This window comes from Lingula anatina, chromosome 9 (assembly GCF_051362555.1).
Source record: "Lingula anatina isolate TDL-2025a chromosome 9, LinAna3.0, whole genome shotgun sequence".
In the NCBI taxonomy this organism is placed as follows: Eukaryota; Metazoa; Brachiopoda; class Lingulata; order Lingulida; family Lingulidae; genus Lingula; species Lingula anatina.
In genome coordinates, this window is record NC_141775.1 from 2,080,411 (window position 1) to 2,103,482 (window position 23,072).

The window sequence follows — 23,072 nt, forward strand, 5'->3', positions numbered from 1 at the left end:
ATAGATATTTATATTAAGACGCCATAGTTTGAAGTATGCATGTGTCTCGTGAAGTGAACTGATGACAACAAAATTACCTGTCGCTGTTTGAACACAAGTCACGCGCGCAGTTCAATAGTTTCAGGTAATTATATTGATTCATAGATATTCATAAACCTAATTGCAATGATCTATAGATATTCTTAAAACTTTTTTAGATAATTAATGGCAGGTAATAGTTCAAGGGGAGAGACGGATGGCTGAGTATTCTCTTCACTAAGAGGTGCTCAAGGGTCCATCAAACGAAGGTAATCTAAGGGTGCTTTCCCAGAGATTTAGATCGATCTTAAGATTAAGATTTAGATCGACCTAACTCCCTGGGGATTCACGCTAAATTGCAGTCATCCGAGCGGGCACCATAGTTAATTACCCCCTTACAGCTTATATTATACCATTATTGTTATTGCCAGAGGCAATTTGCTTGAAATAAAGCAATTACAGGAACTATCATGTTGTAAATGCCGTTCCTTGGATTACATGTAGTCGCTTAATCTTTTATCTTAGATGGAAAGGACTATACGCACCTTTTTTAAAATTCCATAGTCCATCCTCTTTTTTTCTATCGACAGAAAATCAGTTTTATCAAAGGCTAAGTCCAGCTGAAGTAAACAAAGGCATTGATTAACAATGCCAGAATCTGCAGCAGATGGGGTTTACATTTACGCCATAAGGGTGAAACAATGGGCTGGGCATTTTGTTTTATAAAATAGTTCAAAAAGTGACACACAACACATGGTGGATTCATTCTCTTGTACATTACACTTAAATTCTACAGAACTTAAGAGAAAACAACAACCAATTATATGGTGTTTTTACTTAATATAAATATCCGTGAATATTTTCTGTCAGCTTTTATTCCTTGATCTTTTGTGTGTTTGTAAAACATCAAAGTAATTAAGTGTGGTTTATTCTTTGTAAAAACCTCTTTTGTAAGTATTTAATAAAGTGAATCAATATTTTTGTAGTGATCAAATGTTTTGCACCCTCAATGGCATTTTTGTTTTTTTTGCTTATATTGTTTTATTTTAATAACCGGTAACTGCACATACTTGCCTTTGGTGAAAAATGTCTGTATTATAACTAGTTATGTCTCTTACATCTCTAACAATACAGTAATCATTGCTATCACTAGTATTACTAACCCACTATGACTTACACTAAAAAAATATATAAAATAATAATGAATACAATAATAAATAAAACTTTAAAACGTCACTATCATAAGTAATCACTACTATCAACGGTATTACTGAACAAAAAAGGGTTAAATCAACTAATCGGTATAAAAATTCACATGATCTTGAAAAAATAAATTGTAATATGTTTGTCTTTATATACACTATGTACAATATATTGCACTTGTGAAGATAATACATAACCAAGATAACCAACTTATTCACCAGAGCAGAGAAAATCAATACTCCATACAATATTCCGTACAATTCTGTACAATCTCTATATCTTAAAGCTATAAAGAGGCAACTCTTTTGAACACTCCAGTATCTGTGTATCTCTTCTCTCTAAAATGTCCTTGTGACCTGAATACATTAAATGCATAGAAACAATATCAATGGATGCTAAGTAACGATCAACATCCACCTCAAGATCTTTAAACTGCAAGGCACAAGAACTTCTCCTTCAATAAAGAGGAGCAAATAAATAAATAAAAAAATAAATAAACGTTCAGACCCAGCATCCCCCTTACTGCATCATGTAAACTGCTTTCACACAGAAAGTCTCTTCATTTTTATCGTCATCGTCGTTAATAAAAATCAGAATCTCCGTCATTCCTGGAGTCTGAGCTGGAGCGAACCTGAGGCCGATGGTATGCGGCTCTCCTCCTCCAATCTCCAACCTAGTGTCCTTAAACTGGAGCAGGTCACTCCGATTGGTCCTAAGATGAAACACCTTCTTGTGCGGGTAAGGATTTGTGTACGAGATTCTCTTGTTGCAGCCTTTACCGCCACCTACAGGCAGTTTTAACTCGAAAGCCTTTGATACAACTGGTGATCTGCATGATAAGTTGACCAGCCAAGTCCTGACTAACTGATGGAATTCAATGTCTACCACGTTTATGTACATGAATTTAGAGCCGACGTTTACAGCACGTACGCCAACATGGAGTTCGTGGACGGCGTTTGCAGCCAGCATGAAGGGGTCTTTGGGTTCCAGGGACATCTCATATGGATGTGAGGAGAAACATTTCACCAGACGAGACGCCTGCGTACCCCTGGAAGAACACAAATTTGAACATAATATACTAGAGGATCAGAGGGCTATTACCACCTACTGGGTATGTACCACCAGCTGGATTTGCCACATTAAAGGTATCTTTATACCCTGTACACATATCATCACTTAAAAGAGCTACAAAATCATTAAATTTCATTATTTATTAATATCATTTTTCATACCTGGTTTTGTTCTATTACACTGTTTATTTTTTTTAATTATTATTATTATCATTATCTGAATATGCAGCACTAGTACGGAAGAAAGTGTCTTTTGTCAAATAGGTCAACTTCCATCCGAGAGATTTAAAAAGAACCCAAAAAACATGCACATATAAACACAAAATACATAAATACCTGAGAATGAGAGAAAATCTACTAGTTTGTCCTTCAACACACGTAGCATCCACCCTCTGTAGAGAGTGGACAAAGAACTGCCAGATCTGGAGAGGTTTAGACAGGAAAGGATCGCTGTAGATGGCCAGGAAAAACTTCTTTACTTGGGGAGACGCACCGCAGGCCACCTGTAATATAGTTGCAATGACAATACTTTCAGTTTGTTAACACCTGATAGCATCTGTTCCTTTTAGGGCTGCCTAATCCAATTTTTAATATTGGATCAAATTCAACTTTTTATCTGAGTTTCAACACAAAGTAAAATTTAAACGTTAATTTAAAACATGAGCTTTAAAAAATGATTTTCTTCAAGTTTCATAAAAAGCAAATAATAACACGAATGTTAATGTGAAACCCAAGTATTTATCAACATGACTACCTTGATGAAGACATCCTGTGGTTCTCCAGTCTGGACAGGTCTTGTTTCACATATCACATTGTTATCACTACAGCGTACAAACAGCTGCTGCAACCCAGCGCCACCTATTGGAGCACCTGTGAAGATATATATCACATTTATGCTTTTTGATGCAATTTTCATTTTTTCTTCATTTATTACAGCTTTAAACTCTTTACATAATTCAAAATTGTCTCAGCCAGCATTTCTTTCCTAATAATATGTGTTATGTGTTATATATTTCTTACTGATGTAAAAAAAGATCATCATCATCATCTCCATAGCTAACTTAAGTTTTCTACACTCACCTGGTAACATTTGGAAGGGAGGCAGTCTGATGGATTTCTTCAGGAAGGACTGCTCTGGGTGGTGGAACCTGAAGGTCTGGTCTACGACGTGTGGGATGGGGTCCACATTGAGGGCCAGGATGGAGATGGGGCGGTTGTCCTCAGTCTTGAAGTACACCTGAGGGATGGAAGGACAGAGCTCAGGAGGACATCAAACATAACATATATCAATATCATGACATGAATGCTTTAATATCTGATGAAGTTTCATCACCTAGCGTACATGATTGTTTTCTGTGTTTATTTTGACTCAAGACTACAGAGAAAAACTTTATCAGATATGTCGGTGACATTTTGTTTAGGCTGGTGACATGAGAGAAAGATGCTTTCATCCTAAAGTGCACATGAGACGAAAATCCAGAATAAGAAAAGAGAGAGAGAGAGAGGGAGAGAGAGAGAGAGGTTTCCCTATGTTCTTCACAGACTTCAAATTTCTTGTTCTTCCTACCTTGACCACCTTGGTGGCCAGAGCATCCTCTTGTCTGCTGGACTGCTGGAACTGGGCATGGAATGGATTAATGGGGCCCTGGAACATGGTTGAATACCTTTAACAGTGAAAACAATTCAGATGCCACAATACACTTGTACTTTTAAAATTAATTGGTTATTCAGGTATGAAACTTCAGAAAAAAAAATGCACAAGCAAAAATTCCCTCTAAATAACATGGATGTTTTTAAACACACAAGTAACATATAAACGTGCCTAAAGCCTGTTGCACTGAAAGACCAGGAGTCAACTGCCACAATTACCTGTGGTTGCACAGAGTGGTCTGCCCTATAGGAGAGGTACTTGAAGGGGATATTCAGGGTCTCCTTGGGTCTCAGAAACACTTGGGGGTATTGGGAGGAGCTCTGGAGGTTAAACATGGCCTCTTCCAGTGGGGTGTGCACCTCATTCAGCTGCTTGAAGTACCGCCACTCCCTGGCATCTGTCACCACACTGAGGAAGAAAACAATTATATATTAATGTAGTTCATCATCAAATGTCAACATTCAGTAAATAGTTGAAAAATATTACTAGAATAATGCAAGCAGCTGTCATGATACTCAAATAAAGCTGCATGGGGTTCTTAAAGTGAAGGCAAATATCTCAAGGTAGTATTATATTATAAAGTCTGTAATGTCTACTGAAACATAATATTTAAAATGGATTATTAACTTTTATTTCAGACAATTATATACTTTCAATATTTTATCATCACAGATAACTAGATGTTTTACCAATTTTATAAAAGATAGATCCACACTTTGACCAGGCTACAAATTTCTTTCCATGTACAATCTACTGAGCATTTTCAACTTTCATTTCAATCAAATATTATACTACAATTATAGAATGTTTAACAGTTTCATTAATTTTTAAACAGAAATTGGCAAACAATCAACCATGTCACTCACTACAACTCAGGGTCCGTCCACTCTATGGTAATAGTGTGCTGGACATTGTACGGGTTTCTCAGAACAAACTCAAAGAACTCAGAGGTTCCCAGAGAGGGGTAGATGTTGTGCTGGGCTGTGATGGCACTGTTTAACATGGTGAGGATTCCCTCTTGTTTGGTCTGCTGCCTGTACAGGTCTATGGTCTTCAGGTCTCTGGTTCTCTCCTGTTTTAACTGTTTGTAAGACTGAAGGAAGAGAAAAAACAAAATATACCCAATCTAATATTTTCTGAAAATTTTTCACCTGACATTAGGACTTAAGCATAGCACATTTGTTATGAATGATCTATTGATACTGCTAGAGAATCGATAGGGGCTCACAGCACCACATACCGACAGTGGCAAGCTCCTCTCAGATGACGGCTGCTGTTGCTGTTGCTGTAACTGTCTGATAGCCATCATCCTGGCTAACTTCCGCCTCTTGACAGGGTCCATATTCTCCGTGTCATCTACGCCGGAAGTCATGGGGTCACGACGCGTGACTAACACAGACGCCAACTCCCTATGTGTCTCAGTCACGTGCTGTGCTCTAGCGACTTTTGACTTTCTTAGACCTTAAATAAATATATATATATATATTAATTTCCTGACTAATAAAAAATTAAGAAGACCTTCTGTTTATAGATATATACTTTTTAATATGCACACATAGCCACTTTTACAGAGAGGTTCGCAGACATGTAAACATTCAACCATGCAAACTCAAATTAACCCCCCCCCCCCCCCCCACACACACACACACTCTCTACCTGAGTTATGTGACTGTGCCAGTCCAGCATTCAGACTTCCCCCCAGGAACCCACTGCTGTTAGCGCCCTCTGAGGCCACCACTAACCGAGACTTCTTCAGGGGCAAAGCAGGCTCTGAACAGAAAGATTTGAACATTATCTTATACATAATCATCAATAAAATTTACAAAGAAAAGCTTGTCAATATGATTTGGTTATTAAGATAAAGCATCAATTTCTGTAGTCAGGCAGGCAGTTAACCAACCATTTGATGAACATTTTGCTGCACACTAAAATCAGGCCATAAGTAAGCTCTGCACCTGTGATATAATTTTATTTTATTATATTGTATTAATATATATATATTAATATTGTGTGTTAAGATGCAAAATGCCAAATTATCAATACATATACAACATTCATCTTGATTATTATCATTGTTATAATAATAATTATTATTATTATTACCTGTCTCTGCCAGTTTTGCCTTCTTGTCAGCAGGATGGCCCACGTTGGCAAGCCTCAGATGTAGCCTCCCTTTCAGAGAGGTATTCACCCCTACTGGCCTCACACTGGCCCCCTGGGCCCCCTCCCCCCCAGTGTCCCCCTGGTCCTCTGAGTACTCTGTGATCATCACGTCCAGCTCATAGGTCACCTGGAGGGCGTCACGACCCTGACGACACAGGTGCTGTCAAAATAACAACAATTAAAGTAAGTATTGGCTTTAAAATTTCACATTTTCCATGAATGAAAACTACTGATTTTACACTTTCTGGCTGAGTGCTATGATATGTTTAATTTTGAACCATAACTACATCTTGTAATGTGGTTACAAAAAATGTTTTAAGTAAACTAACATGGCATAGGCTTCAAGAAATACTGAACAAATCCTTCTTTTATAATAATATTAAGAAACCATACACAGTTTTATAGTTTACTTGAAACAGGTTAGTTTCCAGTCTGCTTTGAAAGTCTGCTCAGGGGAATTAAAAAGAAAATACCATCCTTCAGACTTGAAAGAAGACATTTAAAATAATCCTAAAAATGCAAGCACTGAAGGCATGCAGTTCATTATAAGTGGTCTGAGAGGGGTAGACAAAAATACAACACTCAAACCTCCAGCTATCTGGATGAATCCAGACGTTCATTTTTACTACTCACACTGAGATCTACAGCACAAGACCCAATCAGCAGTAGAGACTCTCCATCCCAGACGTCAATGTGTAGAACCTGCTGCGACAGGTGCTTCAGGAACAGCTTGGCTTCTCCTGGCTTCAGAAAGGAGGGGTCCACAAAATATTTGACCTGGTAACCAGGGGGGCCCTTCTTCACTGTGCCGTCTGCCTCTAGTTTTTGGAGGATGTAAGGGGCTCTATCTTTCTGTTGAGATAGGTCACCTTCTTGGGCTCCAAGGAGTAACCTGGTGTGAAAATATGGCATAAAATATGAGAGAGAGAGAGAGAGAGAGAGAGAGAGAGAGAGAGAGAATTGACTTCTGCTGACACTAATCACTGCAATAAGTAAATGGCATCACTGAGGAACTTAAACCAGCCTAATTCTAAAATGTAGAAGAAAATATTAAGCCAATACACCTGTGTTTACACTGGCTATACTCTGTCTCACCTTTCTGAAGTGACCTGAGGAAAGCGGTAAAACTGGAATGTGAAGAAGACCGTGCCATTGGACTTGGTATTCTGCTCCTGCTCATAGTATCTGTAAGAAACAGGATATAGAAACCTCTCAAAGGATTTGGGTCTGATAGGAACCTTTTACATCTTTTGATAACAATGTTATTATTTTATGCAGCTTATATACATAAAATATACTTTATAAGAAACCGATTTCTGTCACAATTGACACTGAAGGATCAGGAATGACATATTCTAGTGTAATCATCAGCACACCAAAACATTACTTTTTAACCTTTTCTCCTATCAGTAACTCACTTAGCAAATGCCAGGAACTGCAAGTAGATCTCATTGCACACCAGGGGGTCCGTCTCTTCCTTGGCAGGGTCAAAGGTCACATGGTCTGCGGGGTCAATGACCTCTGGTGCTTCACCAAACCTGTCCAGGATTGGTGGAAATCCCGCCGTGTAGAGCCTGGCATAGGCTGCTCTGGACAGACCCTGGCCACTGGTATAATACATAGAAAACAGCTATCAGCAGGCTCAGTATTAAAAAAATTACTGCAGTTCTATCAAACTTATATTAATTCATCTTAAAACTGGGAGCTACAGCAAAGCTTGTGCCATATAATTCTATATACTAAACAGTCTGCATAAAACATCGATTAAAATACAGTATCCCCAAGCTGATACCCACACATCCTGATATTTTACTATAATTTTAAATTAAAAAGAGTTGTAGCAATGTCCCTGCATGCTCTCAGAAATAGCTCTATCTTAACATACCTTCTAGTATTAGGTGTTGTAGCCAGTATTGGGGCATGAACTGGAGTGAAGGGCAGCTCCTGAAGGTCTGTGCCATCTCTGGCAGACCCAGGCTGAAATAATAATTAATAAAAAAAATAAATAAATAAAAGATAACAAAATAGACAGTACAGACAATAATAGACAAGTAAATAAATGTAAATTTTATGAAGGAATGTTATATCATCCATCACAAGATTTGGATAGGATACAGACATATATGAATTAAGCAACATACGTGCTCACACATACACATACATAAACTTACATCTCTCAGGTGGGAGATCTCAACAGAGTATGTATTGGGCAGAGAATATGGAGGTACAAAGCCTGGCCCCTGTGCAAAAGGCATTCCATATCCCTGTGTATACGGGGCAGCCATCATGTAGGGAGGTTGCATGGGGGAATATGGCTGGCTCTGGTTGAAAGGCATACCCTGTGGGGACCCATACGGCTGTCCCTGGGGTACCTGTAGAGACATGGGACCTGCACCACGTGACGGAGACCTGGATATTAGATTAACATGATACGTTATAACATGACAGGTCATAATAAGTAAAATATGCAATTATAATGTAACAGGAATATGGAACAGAATAGGATAGGATAGACCAGACCAGACCAGACCAGATTATGATATTACAGCAAGTAGAAGAATATTTAGTATATTTCTACTGGTAAAATTTTATATTATGTAGATTATGTGGGGAAAAGTGAAGACTTTCTTTTTTCCAAGTTGGGACTGTTCAGTTATGCAAACTGCACAAATTATTGAAAAAAGCAGACCAAAAATAACTCTTTACACAAATAATTAATCAGTTTGTTAATCAACCAGCAATTCTATCCATGAAATAAAAATAAGTTCACAAACTAGAAACTTGTTTTTGTGAGAAAACAAATTAAAAGTGATTAATTTTCTAAAATGGATGTTAACATCTTAATATGCCAGTCAATACTATGTATTAAGTTATAGACACTAAAGTATTCTTCTTAGTTTGAATCAGTCACTGTCCTCATGACAGGGAGGAGACTGCTGTTTAGTGAAAAAGTAGGAAAATGTGGTATGGGGCCCAGGGAGCTACCTAGGCCCATTGATTCTGGGTTCCAAAAAGTTGGAAATCTGCCGAGAGTTGGAAAAATCTCATCCCTGTCAGTGTATCAGTCAAATAATCCACTTGAATAATATTATTAACAACAAAACATGGCCTTACAGCATGTCATATCATACTTCTGATGGCACACTAGCACATTCATTGTTTCAGCCAATGACATATTTCCAAATTAACCAATGATTGGCAAATACACATATTCCATAAGAAAACTGATGTAAAATTGTTCATTTTCTTTAACCAAAGTATATATTGTATGTATTTAGCCGTTTGGCCAAATATAAATATAAATGTGCCAGTGCGAGTTATTAGTCAATACACACCTTGTAGGGGATGGTGGGTACACATAAGACCAGCTACAGCAACACAAAGGTGAAAATGATAATTAATGCACTCTTCAAAAACAAAAAAAGACAAAATATAAAACACTATCATGTTACATAGGTTACGGTCAAAAGTCTCTAAATAGGGCCCTTTCTATAACCAGCAGTATATTACTTAACTGATGGTCTCTCCTGGTTCACTTTGAGAGAATGAAAATAACCTGGCTATTATGAAAAAGAGTCACCAAAATGAATCCTCTGTGATCAACATTGGTATAGAATGAACATAACAGATCTATAGGGGGTGAACTTTTGGAGGGCTTTTTGTTATATGGTAGAACCTCTTAAAGTGAACTGGTGCAGACTTCATCGGTTAAATATGTGTCTCGGAGTAAAAAGGGTCAAACATGAATCTTGTTACTTGGGTATTACTACACAGATATACTAACTACCACACAAGGATTCTAACTAGAAGTTCATGCTACAAGTAGACCACCCCGTTTACCAGATATAACTAGAAATTGCTCAAGTGCTATATGTAGACCATCCTGTGTATCAGAGATAACCGGAACCTAACCTCTGTCACCATCATGTACTGACTACTGTATACTGGAGTCATGATGAGGATGACAGGGGCCAGTTCCCAGTGACCTTCCCAAACCCAGGGTGATCCAGACTGTTCACAAAATACAGATGAAACAAGAAAATCATATATCTATCCATTTTTTAGCTTCAATCAGTAAGTGTACTCAAACATCAAAACTACTTTTCACAAGGCACACATGCAGTTCTACGTCTACACACAATGGCTACAGTTAGTTTGTATCTGAACAACACATTCACGTAACTACAGGGAAATAGTTAAAAAAAGAAAAAAAACATTAAACTAAGATCCCAGTTAAAGCAGTAACCAGGGAAGCAGTTATACTAATCAGTTATAACATAATTCTGAAATGGTAAACAAGCTAGAGGCTTACTGGTCCTGATGCACAATAACGGTATCATTAGTGGCCGCAGAAGTCTGGAGACTAGGGGTTTGAATCTTCCCGACATCACGCGATGAGGCTTGAAGCAGAGATCTACCAAAGCAGCGAAAAAAGGCAGAAACAAAGAAGCAAAACAGAAGCAAAATAAATAAATAAATTTAAATAAATAAATGACAATAAGATACATTATCTTTTAAGAAAAAAGGAAGCATAAAACCAAGCAATGAAATACAAGCCAAAAATATCTGCACATACATATTTGCAAAAGAAACTATTATCTATTAACCTGATTTTTCTACCACTTAAATACATAATGTACATGGTTTAACATTCTAATGCTAGGCTGTGTAAAAATGCTACCTCCTAACTAAAGGCTGACTAATGCAATTGGCAAGATGCAACAACTGCACCTTTCTAATTACATTCTATATTCAATACATTTGACATATATTATACTACAAAAATGTACTTCTTTGTTTTTCTTTCTTTTCTCGTTAACTTTAATGCAAAGACAAGCAACTATACATGCCATATCTAAGCACTGCCCAGCTTTGTCACACAGATTTCATTCAAGACAATTCAAATGATAAAACTAAAATTAGTATGTCAGTTGATAAAAAATGCAACATATTCAGACCATACAGTCATATACATGCATAAACTGGAGCTTATGCCAGCATTAAAAAAAACTTCATAAAAAGTTACTTTAAAACTTACTTTCCCCCTCTACCAGGCAGCGGTGGTCTTCCACTGAGACCAGCAGTGGGCAGGGCCTGTAGCACAGTGCTGCCATCTTCAGTTGTGTTCACAGACTCCATGGAGTGGCCTCTCACCAAGGAGGAGGTAGGATACTGTAGAGATACCTGGCTGCCTGCACCAGAAATGCCCTCAGCCTTCTGAAATTATAAGATAATATCTGGACTCTACAGATACCATGCTCAGTTGCTATTATTTACTGAACATTAAGCATTATTAGCATTGCTGACACTTGTCTTGAGGTTGAATTTACTTATTATTTTATATTTCTTAAAGTTATCTTTTACAGCAGAATAATTGATGAAGCAAGCACCAACCTTCTTGTTGACCACAAAGTTAAATGCCAGATTCCCAGGTGCATTCTTCACATTGCTGTCCTCCAATGAAACACCTTTATACATGAACACTTCGTTAGGCATGGGTGTGGGTCCACCAATCAGAGATATTGTTACTTCCTGCTGACCCCCAGCAGAGAATGGAGACCAGACCGCCCACCTGACAGCCACCGTGTGTGTCTGGGACTTCACCATGCTGTGAGAGAGCTGGTAGAAAAAAGTATCTGATATTTATTAATCTTATACACTATTCTCTAGCAGGTGCATAAGTCAAAATAAAATCCCTTCAGTGACACCCATTTGTTGTCACTTTCGTATAACCGTTTCCTGCCCTTATTCATTTGGGGACAAGCGCAAAATAAAACAATCAAATAAAACACCTTGTTTAGCCTTACATAAGTGGAATAGAAATTAGATAATGCTGAACAACATTATAGCTTATAAATTTTGATGGAATTAAGATTATATAATTATTAAGATTGAATAAGCCATATTTCACCTTCCTGTCCTCAGCATTCATTGGCTCAGAGACCACATACTCCAGCATGAATATTATGGACATCATGGGGTCCTCCACCATACCATCTAGTGGGATACTGTTCCTCAGGACTAGAGACACACAACTGGAACTGCCACTACAGTGGATAATACAGAGGTATGAATTAATACAACCTAATATCTAATTATACTGTTTCCTCAGGACTAGAGACACACAACTGGAACTGCCACTACAGTGGATAATACAGAGGTGTGAATTAATACAACCTAATATCTAATTATACTGTTTCCTCAGGACTAGAGACATACTAGTACATCTGGACAGCCACTACAGTGAATAAAACAAAACAGAAAAGAAAAGACATGGATAAATACATATTGATATCTCAATTAAAATGAATATCTTTAAAACTGAAAAATTAAGAATCCAGAGAAGCACAACTCACATAGAGCCAGTAGAAGCAGAGCGCTGGTGTCCTCTCTTCAGAGTTGCTCCTTTCTTGTGAGCCTGAGAGTCGGGGACGAGGTGCGCCACCTGGGGGTCCTGGACATAACACCAGCCATTGTGGACACCAACCTGACAGTTGATATAATAATAATAATAATAATAATAATAATAATAATAATAATACTTGTGTAAATAGTTTCATTGAATCTTAGATTTATACAGTTAAAATTTTTCGTTACGATAGACCTACATATTTGATTAACCTGTCGACTGTTTCATCTGTTTACTCTGACAGACTTGGTCACCACTTTAAAAGAACAAACAAAAAAAAAAAAAACATCCTCAGCACTCACCAGTAACCTTCTCTCTGACACAGTGACATTGCTACCGTCTGCCACCCTGTGTTCTCGGTTAATTCTGTCCTCGTTACAAAGACGGCACAGCTCCTCCTCAAACTTCTCCACGTTGGGATACAGCATGATGTTCACCTTGTCCACATAACACTGGACTTGTTTTAACAGTTTGGGCTTCTTGAGATTCTCCACACCTGGGTAACAGAAATATACTGGGATAACAATAATACTATCTGGTAAGAGAGGAGTTTTCTGACAGGACAAGTTAACACTAATCATTCAGTGAATACAAACAAAATATATCTCATACATTTCCCAAAGAAATTTGTTTTGTCAGTTATGCCTAAAAGAGACAATTAATATGATTTATCTTTTAATTACCTACCATATTTTCCTTTTATTTCTATCTGGTTTAGCATTATTTCCTTACCTGCCCCTGGGTTCTCGGGGTCCTTGACTCCCTCTGCTATACCAGGTACTACACTGTTATTTCCCACTATGACATTTTCAGGCAGCAGGTGGAAAACTTTCTGCAGAGCCCTGTGAGTTCTAATGGAATATGACAACTGGCAGCCCTTGATGAGTTGAAGGAGTTCATTGCCTTAATAAATGAATAAATAAATAATCATAAAATGCCTAGAATCAACCTGAGAGAGAGAGAGAGAGAGAGAGAGAGAGATAGGCTTACTTTCTATAGGATCCTCCAGGTACAGAAGAGCTCTAGGAGTGCCGTGGTACAGGTCCACTCTGCAAAGATTCAAGGGAGTAATCAATGAGGACATTCCTCATATTTCTGAGCATAGTTCACTAGTAAATCATCTTAGAACTGCTCATAAATAATGAATTAAAACATTTTTCTTTATCTTATTCTATTCAGCAATTGCTCATTTGAAGTATCATAATAAATACCAAAAATGATTTAGCTTTGTAAATCAAATATACTATAATTTAAAGGGACAGAATCATAGAGAACAATTAGATGTTGCAAAAAAAAACACAGAGGCAGAGATTACTGGTATATGCAATCAGAACAAAAACATGAAAAAAAAAAAATAATAATAATAATAATATCCGTATATATAAAACCATTCATAAAAGATTACCCTGATCTGTTTTAATTTAAATACTCACTTTTGCGATGGCCCCTGTTTTCCGCTGGACGTATCCTCCATTTCTCCCTCGTACTTAAATATCCTGACCATTCCCCAGCCACAGGACCTGTGTTTCTTGTGGCCATTTTTATCATAACTCACGGCCACCAGTTCCACCACCAGGACAATACTCAGGTCATTGAGAGTGGTGTGGAAGTAGACATTCTGCAGATATAAAATTAGGTTAAATTGTTAAAATTTTGAAGTGATTTATTCAACTACAGGGAAAATGGTTCACATTTACTTGCCCCAAAATTATCTTTTCTCATGGTTATGTGGTAATATTATAATACTTTAAAATGCTTTAAAATGTGGTAAAACTTACAAAGAAAAATGACATGAGTGATCATTCTTGAAATTATCTTATAATATAGCTTGGGCATTATAAGAAACAAATCATGAAAATGAGATGAACAAAAATATAATAATCTGTTGTGATAAATCATAATAATCCTGCAAATTTCTTGCCTGCAAGCTTAATTTTTCAGCAGTCAATTAAAGAATAGTACATACAATACCTGATTAAAATTAACTTTAAATTTCTGTCCTGTTGACTTGGCTGTGCTCTCTGGTCCTATCCACGTCCTTCCAAAGAACTGCTTGTACGTTACATCAAACAGACTGAGCCGTAACTGGTAGTGGACGCCCTTTTTATCCTCATCCTGAAAGCAGAGAGAACAACAAGCTTCTGATCAGAAATAAACTGGTAAAACTACTCTGTAGCCAGGTAGACTTCTACTAAATAATGCAGAAACAAGTTGAAAGAAATAACTGACAAATAAGAAAAAAAAAAAAGACGTTGAAATACCAACCAGGTTCATCTCCTCCAAACCCTGAACATTTTTCAAAGTCAGTTCAAAGGGAGCAGAGTCCTGGGGGTCTGCTGCATTAAAATATCTCCTGAAGTTAGGCTGGAGCTGACGTTTCGTCTCTAAGTAATCTGCAGCCACTTTCAGCTGCTCTTCCGCAGACTCTCTCCAAGGTTCAAAGAATCTTATTAGTTTTTTGCTGCTTGTTGAATGTGACTTGGTCTCGTTAAAACTTGGCACAGTCAGCCATGTTGATGAGTTTGTGATGGCGTCATCCATTTTCAATCTATATCATTTTTTTGCTATATAATTCAATACTAGTACCTTAAAGTGGATACAAAACCATAAAAGCACTGGTACATTTCTCAGTGTCAGTGTCATAGCGTTCATTTTATTCAGCCAGCTATCATTATATTTAGTGTTATAAACACAATGAGAATACACTGTTCCCGCTTTACATTTCATCTGTCAGCCATTATCTCATTATCTCCCACTTCACACAGGAACATCATAACATTATCAGTATTTAGCACCCCAGGTTTCTTTCACCAGATGCTTTCAACGAGATATTTGTACCTCAGCAGGCTCTGTGAAAAGAATATATATATATATATATTCGCCGATCAAAATTGGTTTTAGAAAATGCCATCCCATCCCATCCTGCCTCCAACAATTCATGTTTGAATCCTCACAATTCATGTTCCTTTCTCATCTAGAAAATCATATCTCCATCAACACTCAAATATGGCTGAATTAATGCTGAGTATCATTAATATTCTAAGAAAAAAATCAACTAAGTTAATGCTTTTGAATCTACTCCCACCTTAACAATCATAATATGATAATAATATTTAGTAACATAAAAATAATAAAATTCTGCACTAAACAAAAGCTCCTGCAATTTTCCTCAGAGCACTAATGAAATCCAAACAAAAAAAAACATCATGAAAACAGCTCTAAGCTGCATCAGTCACCTTCAGCTGTTCCTGCCAGTGTATTAACCCAACAACGCAATATCCTCTGGTAGTTTTCACAGTACAATACCCCATTAAGCAAACAAAGAAAGAAAAAAAGTAATTCCATTACTAGTAATCCTTTTAAAGCTTTGGCACCTGACAGTCGTGACTGATTGATGTATCTCCCTCTATTGAGTGAAATAAAAATATTCTGCAAGGCACGCCTCACTTCAGATCCATCATGTTCCAATATACTAAAATAAGAGAAGGAAAAAAAAAGAAAGAAACAGACCATTAAACCTACACAGTGTGTGCTCTGTGCTGTTTATTTCCTGTCTGGTGAGCGTCCTTACCTACACACTATAGTCATAAATCTCCAGGTGAACAATTCAAGTAATTGAAGATGTATGTTTTCTGCTTAGCCTCATAAATCAGGGCTTGCACATAAATATCAACCTTTTGGTAATAGTGTTTTCTTGGAGTACCTACTAGTATAAAACCTAAAGTTCTACATCCTGATATACAACTCTGTAAATAATATACAAGCTCCTTCCTCACAGGCAGTTTGAAAAACAAAATAACTGTCTCAGTAATACTAATACACAATCAATGTAGAATGTCTCTTCTGTTTAGTCACTTACATTTTTTCAGCAGACTACTACTACTACTACTATCTTTCAAACAATGACAGATCTAGGGATGGGTGTGGGGTTGGGGGGGGGGTGCACAGTGGACATGTGCCTCTCACTTACTTTGTGACTTGTGAGGCAGTACGGTACCCCAACCTCCCTATCAAAACCAAGCAATTTCCCCATCACTGTGCCCCACATATCACAGTTACATTGCCCTAACTTCAGTTGTTTCATATCATACTCTTTATTTTTGCCTCACCCAATCCTACTTAAACAAAATCCTGAATCCAGCTGTATAAAACTCAGCTTTTGAAATAAAAATGATTCAACTCCCCCTCAAATGTAAATTCCAAACTGCAGGATGAATAGAAAACATCAAAACTGATATACTAGTACTTGCACACTACTGCTCAGATGAGAGGCTTTAAAAAAATACCAAAACAGACCTTGGTACTGAATCAGCTATTCCACACCCTGGCCTTGAAGAACAATTCCAAAATTAATATTACATTTATCATCCCTGCATAATACATCCCAAGTACAAAACTTTGAGAAAAAAACCACTATGGACCCTCCGGGCACTGCGCTGGCTCTTCCACGCCTTGGAGGTTGAGAAAAATATCCAAACTGATACTTGCACTGAAAGTTGTCTCTCTGGTCTACAGACAGCTTAAAAACATGGAACTGATGATGCTTTGAGTAATAAATAATGAAAATCAAAAACCCTGCCACATCTACTAGTTGAAGATGCCGTGCCTTTGCATTTCCACAGTAAGCAATCTCCCACTGGATCAGCACAAACAAATTGGTTGTCATGGCAATCTCACAAACCACAAGAGAATGATTGAGAACTTTGTGCCTGACAGATTTTAAAATAACCCTAGCTGACCTTTAACTAACAGCCTCAGGGTTAAGAAATTGAGAAGTCATTGCTGACACAGGTAAGTTTTTGTAATTTTAATTAAAATTTGACCTTCAGGCAGAGTATATAGTGCACACTTGTGGTTACTAGTAACTGTTTTCAAGTCAATTTTGCTGAAGAGAGACAGAGAACAATTTGAATTTGTTTTGATAATTTTTTTCCATTTTGCTACCAATTTGAATGACTTCTAAAAAAAACTGCTTTTGTTAGAGATTGGTGAATATTGATCGCAACCTTAGGTAATTGCTGCATTACAGCAGTAGCCCATTACTTGATCTATTGTTTCTCCTCTGTAATATCACACTCACGTCTACTGGATGAATCAGAAAACTCACCTTCTGCTTTTGTTTACCTTTCATTTCTCATTAATTGGATAAAAAAATAATGCTGGACTCAGTGAGCCTAAAACTGGTCACAAAAACTAAAAATACATCTCTGTCATGTAGTAATGCTGTTACTTAAAGATATAAATTTAAAGATATAACATGTACTAGTATCAAGTAGGGACTTAAGCATACTAGTACTACTACTAGTAGGCAGATCTACTACTAGTAAGTAGTTGGTTAAAATTGTTACCATTATATATACAAAGTAAATCTACCAACGTTTACTTTTAGTCAATATTTAACTGTCAGCAACATGTTCTTGTTAACTTCAATTTTCTTACATTGGTTTATTTCCGTTGACTTAATACCATTTGTAAAGAAGTTTACCCTGTATTTAAAACAAACTTTACTTACTGCAAACAACAGGTCAGTTGAATTTCAGTGGACTATACAAAGACCTTCCCGATAAGAAAATAAATGTGTTCTGCTCCTATACAAATTTCAATGTAAAATGCCGATACTTGGAATATACCCAGGTTCATAATGGACAGAAATTGTGTTTTTTTTCTCAATATTTTATGGCTATGCAATAAGTAATTATCTACCTAATAAAACTAAGATAAATAAAAAAATAAGCTGTTACAATCTAAATAATTTTTTCACAGAGGTTACTTTGTGGTGGTTTTCCTCAAATATAATTCTAGTACATCATGTCAAGATAGTAGCTGGCATCTCTTGGTTTTTCAATGAAAAGGAGCTGGACAAGGTTCCCTTGAGACAACACTGCAATTTATTGATTTCTTGGCCTATCATAAATAATGAAAATGACACCAGAGTCAAGATCTAATTACACCAAAAGCCAATATAGAACAATGAATCAGCACATTACCTGTAATGATGATTTTCTGGCTTAATTAAATTATTACATGAGAAGATGTGTAGAAGAACATGTTGACCTGCTCAGAATCCACTCAGTGTAACTGAAATAACCTGCTAGCTTTATGATTCACTTTTCCTTGTGCTAGTACTAGTAAATCAGCAGGGGCAGATGGAAACCGTCTTCTGGAAGACAGTCATAATTTTTAACTTAACTAGTACATTAATGGGCATGTAATTTTGAAAATGTCAGAAAATATATCTGGATCAGCCTCTCAACCGGGGTGGGTAAACTACAGCCAGGATCTAGGTGTGGACCACAAACGTGCCTCTTACCATGAAGTGTTTATAAATTAGCTGTTCTCTTCTGATATAACTTAATCTGCCTTGTCACTTAAAGTTGTAAATTTTAAAACTTTGTAATCTTATCGACTGTGGGAGCTGCTGTAATGGCCACAGATTTAGTGTTGTGTAAACTTGTACTCTTTACCGCATAATGTGGCCAATGGAGAAGCTGTACAAAACTTAATTCAACTTTCAGTTTAGATAAAACCCTTCAATGACAAGGGCTGAATGCAGATAATTGAACAAACTACAACACTGTCCACTAACACTTGCACTTGAATCCAGGGATGGCTAACCTTTTCACCTATTGCTAAATCACTTGCAATAAATATCTCAAAAAAAAAAAAAAAATCTAATTCGAAAGTAAAACGTCTTTAAAAATCACAACACAGTACATTAAAGTATGATATAGTTTCAAAAGCCTAATTATCACTTCACCTTGCTTTATACACATTCACCATAGTATAACATATTAATTTAGCCTCATATTGTGAAAACTGAAAACATCAAACTTCCAAATGAATTTACTGACAATTCTCTCCAATTTCCACATGATTTACTATTTCTGTGTCACTGCTTTCAGCTCATCCATCTTGGAACATTCAACTGATTGTAATTGCAATTCCCACCATCAGTTTTAATCCAACCGGCTACGCTACCATTAACATGAGAAAGAAAGGCATACTAGTTACCAACTCGTAACAAGATGAAACCCTTCTAAACTCCTATTTTTTCCAAACCCCATCAATTAAATCCAATTACTGTAGGTTGGTGAGCATCTCCCTGAATCCCTGTATTCCACTCTGGTGAATGTTCTCTCCTGAGCCAGCTTCTCGTTAGTGGATCACATTGCCTAGAAGAAGGTAAGGCAGCAATGGGCTAATCTCATTGGCTCAGGTAAACGTTCCCCGCCAAACGTGTACTAATCTCCTCATAAAACTGCGATGCTGCTGTATTAAGAAATGACACTGGCTAATAAACAGTCAAGCTAACTCACACACTGTGTATGTGTGTACAGTATGTATACGGTTAGACTGGGGTTTACCTGGGTCCAACACAACATGAGGATGTATTTACACTTAACCCAAAGACATCACTTCTAACTTCATACAAGGATGTAAGGACCTTTTAGGGGCTCTGCTTAGACTGTACGCTGTGTAGGTTTCATTTTAGAAGCAATCTTGTCAACAAATTTAGGAAGACTCAGAAAAACCAGTATTGGCTTGCATTTCTCGTCTGGTTGATGCTTCTCTGTTTCACCTTGCCAGGTATGTTCTTTTTCTTCTTTTATCCTGTTTTTTTCAGAAAAAAAATAGCTTCCAGCAGCTTTATGTTCTGTTCTCTATGCAGAAGTGATCTTATTAAATGTTGAGTGAACTGCCAATGGAACGTTCCCCTACTAAAGAGTGATCCTATTAAATGTAGTGTGAACATGCCCAGTAGAGAGTCCACCAAGTCAACAACCTGTGTTGAGAGGCATAACAAGCAACTGATTTAAGCAAACAGACTGTAGTTGATAAACAGAAGTTCTTTGAATCACTATCAAACTACAATCAAACCATTTGTTTTTTTATGTTGACTTTCCATTTAAATGGGAGAATACAAATTTATACAATTCTTTTTTTTCCTGAGGCCCTAATTCTTTGCATGTATTCAAATCCAGATATTCTATCCCAGTCAGGTGTTTACAGGTAACTCTAGTTTAATCTGTTGACTGCAATCTAACACCTCATAATATTTATCAGTCATCCTGGAGACGCAGTTGACTTTGAGAAATCAGGTCACTGTGAGGTCACAATGACAAAAGAATACCGCTACTATTTGAAAATCTTGTTAACACTGAATTGCTACTTAAATTGCTACATTAAAAAAAAAATACTTTTCTACAGGACACTAAGTAATGTTTGGTTTGAATGTGTGAACTGAAGGAAAACTGAATGAAATGCCAAGATTTAGAAACCAAATACTATTCAAGCAATGAATGCAATCTGCTAGTGAAGGTAACAGTTTGAAAACATTTGATTAACAGAATTAGGCTGTTTTCATTTAAAATTTATTTTTGAAACTTATTCAGTATATAAATTTCTTATATTTATTTCATTAAACTATTTACAGTAAATCATAAACATTTTCTGTGCATTACAAACAAAATTCTGAGATAGAAAATGCCCAACTCATGTTGAACCCATCTCATGTTGAAGCTGAGGTAGACCTCTACATGGTTTTAAGAGGCCTAGGGCTATAAAAAACACAGCAAAACAAGTGTAGGTCGTGGTCCCACCCAGAATTAATACCATTTTTATTATGGTTACACAGCCAAACAATGCACTTAATGTTTTATGATACTAGCTTCTGGCACATTTATAGAAATACAGGGCTTAATTTTACAATGCATGATGAAAGAGTAACACTACTACACACTGTCCTTTTAAATCATTGATTTCCATTTTTTCATAAACCTACTAGAACTAGTACAGATTCAGATATAGTTTAAAAACTTTGTTAGTCTTGTTAAGAATTTAAAAATGGTTTCCACAAGAAATAAATATGCCCATATGCAACAACCATGCATACAAAGGCACACACTGATACACACACATGCACATGTACAGTATGCAAAATGTTAACAGATTTGCCACGCAGTTTACAAACACTTAATTTAACAACAGCTCCAGACTGTTTGTTTACTCCAGTAACGTTATCACTAAGCAGACCTGATAGCACTTCAATAACTGAAACCTTATACAAAACATTAAATCCAATAAATCTGCTTAGTATTCAACTCCATACTGACAGAGATTAAGAATACCTTGAACTCAGCAACACAGAATGTTTTAGATTGGATTTGCTGGAACAGCTCAACTATCACACTCTAGTGTGTGATAGCATGAAGCTAGAGTGCTTTAAAGATTTTGGACTGCTTTGCTAAAGATACAGGACTACTGTACCAGTAACTGCTTGCTAATATAATAATAGCCACAAAATTCAATATGAAATCTCCAATAATTAAAAATAACCTTGTGAGGCCCATTTTGACAATACATGACATTTTTTCTAGTCTTGTAATGGATTGCTACATATAAATGTGAAATTTGGAATACATCAAGAGATCTTGTGTATGATCAGTGTATGACTGTGTAAAGGCAAAGGCGAGTGATTTGTAGATTTGATAGTAGTGTTTCACATCAGTTGGTAAGTTGTAACTGTGGGGCGACTGATGCCACTTGCGCAATACCCAGTGCAACTGCCTCTATGTGCACATTGCTATAAACTAAATTTCTACCTTAGCTGACTTTTTTTTTTTATGGGACCGCATAGCCACACATTTTCAATATTGCTCAATTTTCACTTCCAAAATGATCGGATTCATATATGAAGTTTTAAAGCCAAAACTGTACTTGTGTGACAAAAAAAAAAAAAATAAATAAATAAAAAAATAAAAAATTGCACATCAATGTACGCTTGATATCATCAAATGACTTAAGCATTGGAAAAACATCTGGTTATTTATACAAAATGTACAACATGGGTTGTTTTTCAAAATGGATTCTGTGAAGTTTAGTTATGTACTACACACAGAAAACAAACCCCTTTGTTTGGCCCACTAATTACACGTAAAATATTTTTTTGTACGAATCTTTTTTTCTTCTGTGTGATGAAACTCAGATGCTTGATGCCTGTACTTTTTATGTTCCAGTAATTTAAACATTCAATAAAAAGCCAGAAATACCACACCATTGTGCATGCAGTTATTGGTTAATTTGAGTATGAGCAATCATAAAAGACTAAAGGATCACCAAAGAGTGGAGACGGGAAAAACGGACCCAAGCTTACAGGGGTGTGGGCACTTATCTCGTGCAATTTGTAACATGGACCTTCTAAGATCTCTAAACCTGCGAAAACGGAAAGAGGATATCAAACTTAAACAAGAGTTATAGCAACTTGGTTAGAGAAAGAGGAGAGCCTGCCGACAACAGAGGCAGATTACACACGCCGCTTTTACTAACCTTGATTGGAATTCCATCGATAATTTTTATGGAAAGGCAAAACGGATAACTATCTTCTTCTGCTCGTTTTTGCCTATCATAGGGTGGCGGTATTATGGGGTTTTTCTTGATAAAATCCTTCCAAGTTGCCATATTTCATTTTGTTGCAACGGACGCACCGGATGTAAATAATAACACAAAAGAAGTGTTGCTCATTTATATATTTTAAAATTGTAATGCAACCGACAAATTT

At 36.7% G+C, this 23,072-nt stretch overlaps 1 protein-coding gene across 4 annotated transcripts; it reads right to left on the bottom strand.

Moving 5' to 3' along the window:
- Positions 1 to 894: 894 nt before the first annotated feature.
- LOC106168138 (nephrocystin-4) lies at positions 895 to 23,027 on the bottom strand. 4 transcript variants are annotated; one of them, XM_086995508.1, is made up of 28 exons: positions 19,596 to 19,976; positions 14,780 to 15,363; positions 14,486 to 14,629; positions 13,948 to 14,132; positions 13,505 to 13,563; positions 13,247 to 13,417; positions 12,817 to 13,010; positions 12,462 to 12,592; positions 12,017 to 12,152; positions 11,500 to 11,724; positions 11,144 to 11,322; positions 10,418 to 10,519; positions 9,441 to 9,473; positions 8,277 to 8,514; positions 7,991 to 8,082; positions 7,524 to 7,712; positions 7,201 to 7,290; positions 6,739 to 6,997; positions 6,046 to 6,265; positions 5,599 to 5,712; positions 5,183 to 5,403; positions 4,809 to 5,035; positions 4,161 to 4,350; positions 3,859 to 3,936; positions 3,372 to 3,528; positions 3,046 to 3,161; positions 2,628 to 2,794; positions 895 to 2,269 (listed from the first exon to the last, which is right to left on the bottom strand). In XM_086995508.1, exons 2-28 carry the CDS (start codon positions 15,053 to 15,055, stop codon positions 1,741 to 1,743), a joined length of 4,722 nt encoding a protein of 1,573 aa, XP_086851634.1. In that variant the 5' UTR covers positions 15,056 to 15,363; positions 19,596 to 19,976; the 3' UTR covers positions 895 to 1,740. The 4 variants fall into 4 exon arrangements, with proteins under 4 accessions (XP_086851634.1, XP_013402546.2, XP_086851635.1 ...); XM_013547092.2 differs by lacking the exon at positions 9,441 to 9,473; XM_086995510.1 differs by lacking the exons at positions 14,780 to 15,363; positions 19,596 to 19,976 and adding an exon at positions 22,841 to 23,027 and having other exon boundaries at positions 896 to 2,269.
- Between the last annotated feature and the right edge of the window lie 45 nt (positions 23,028 to 23,072).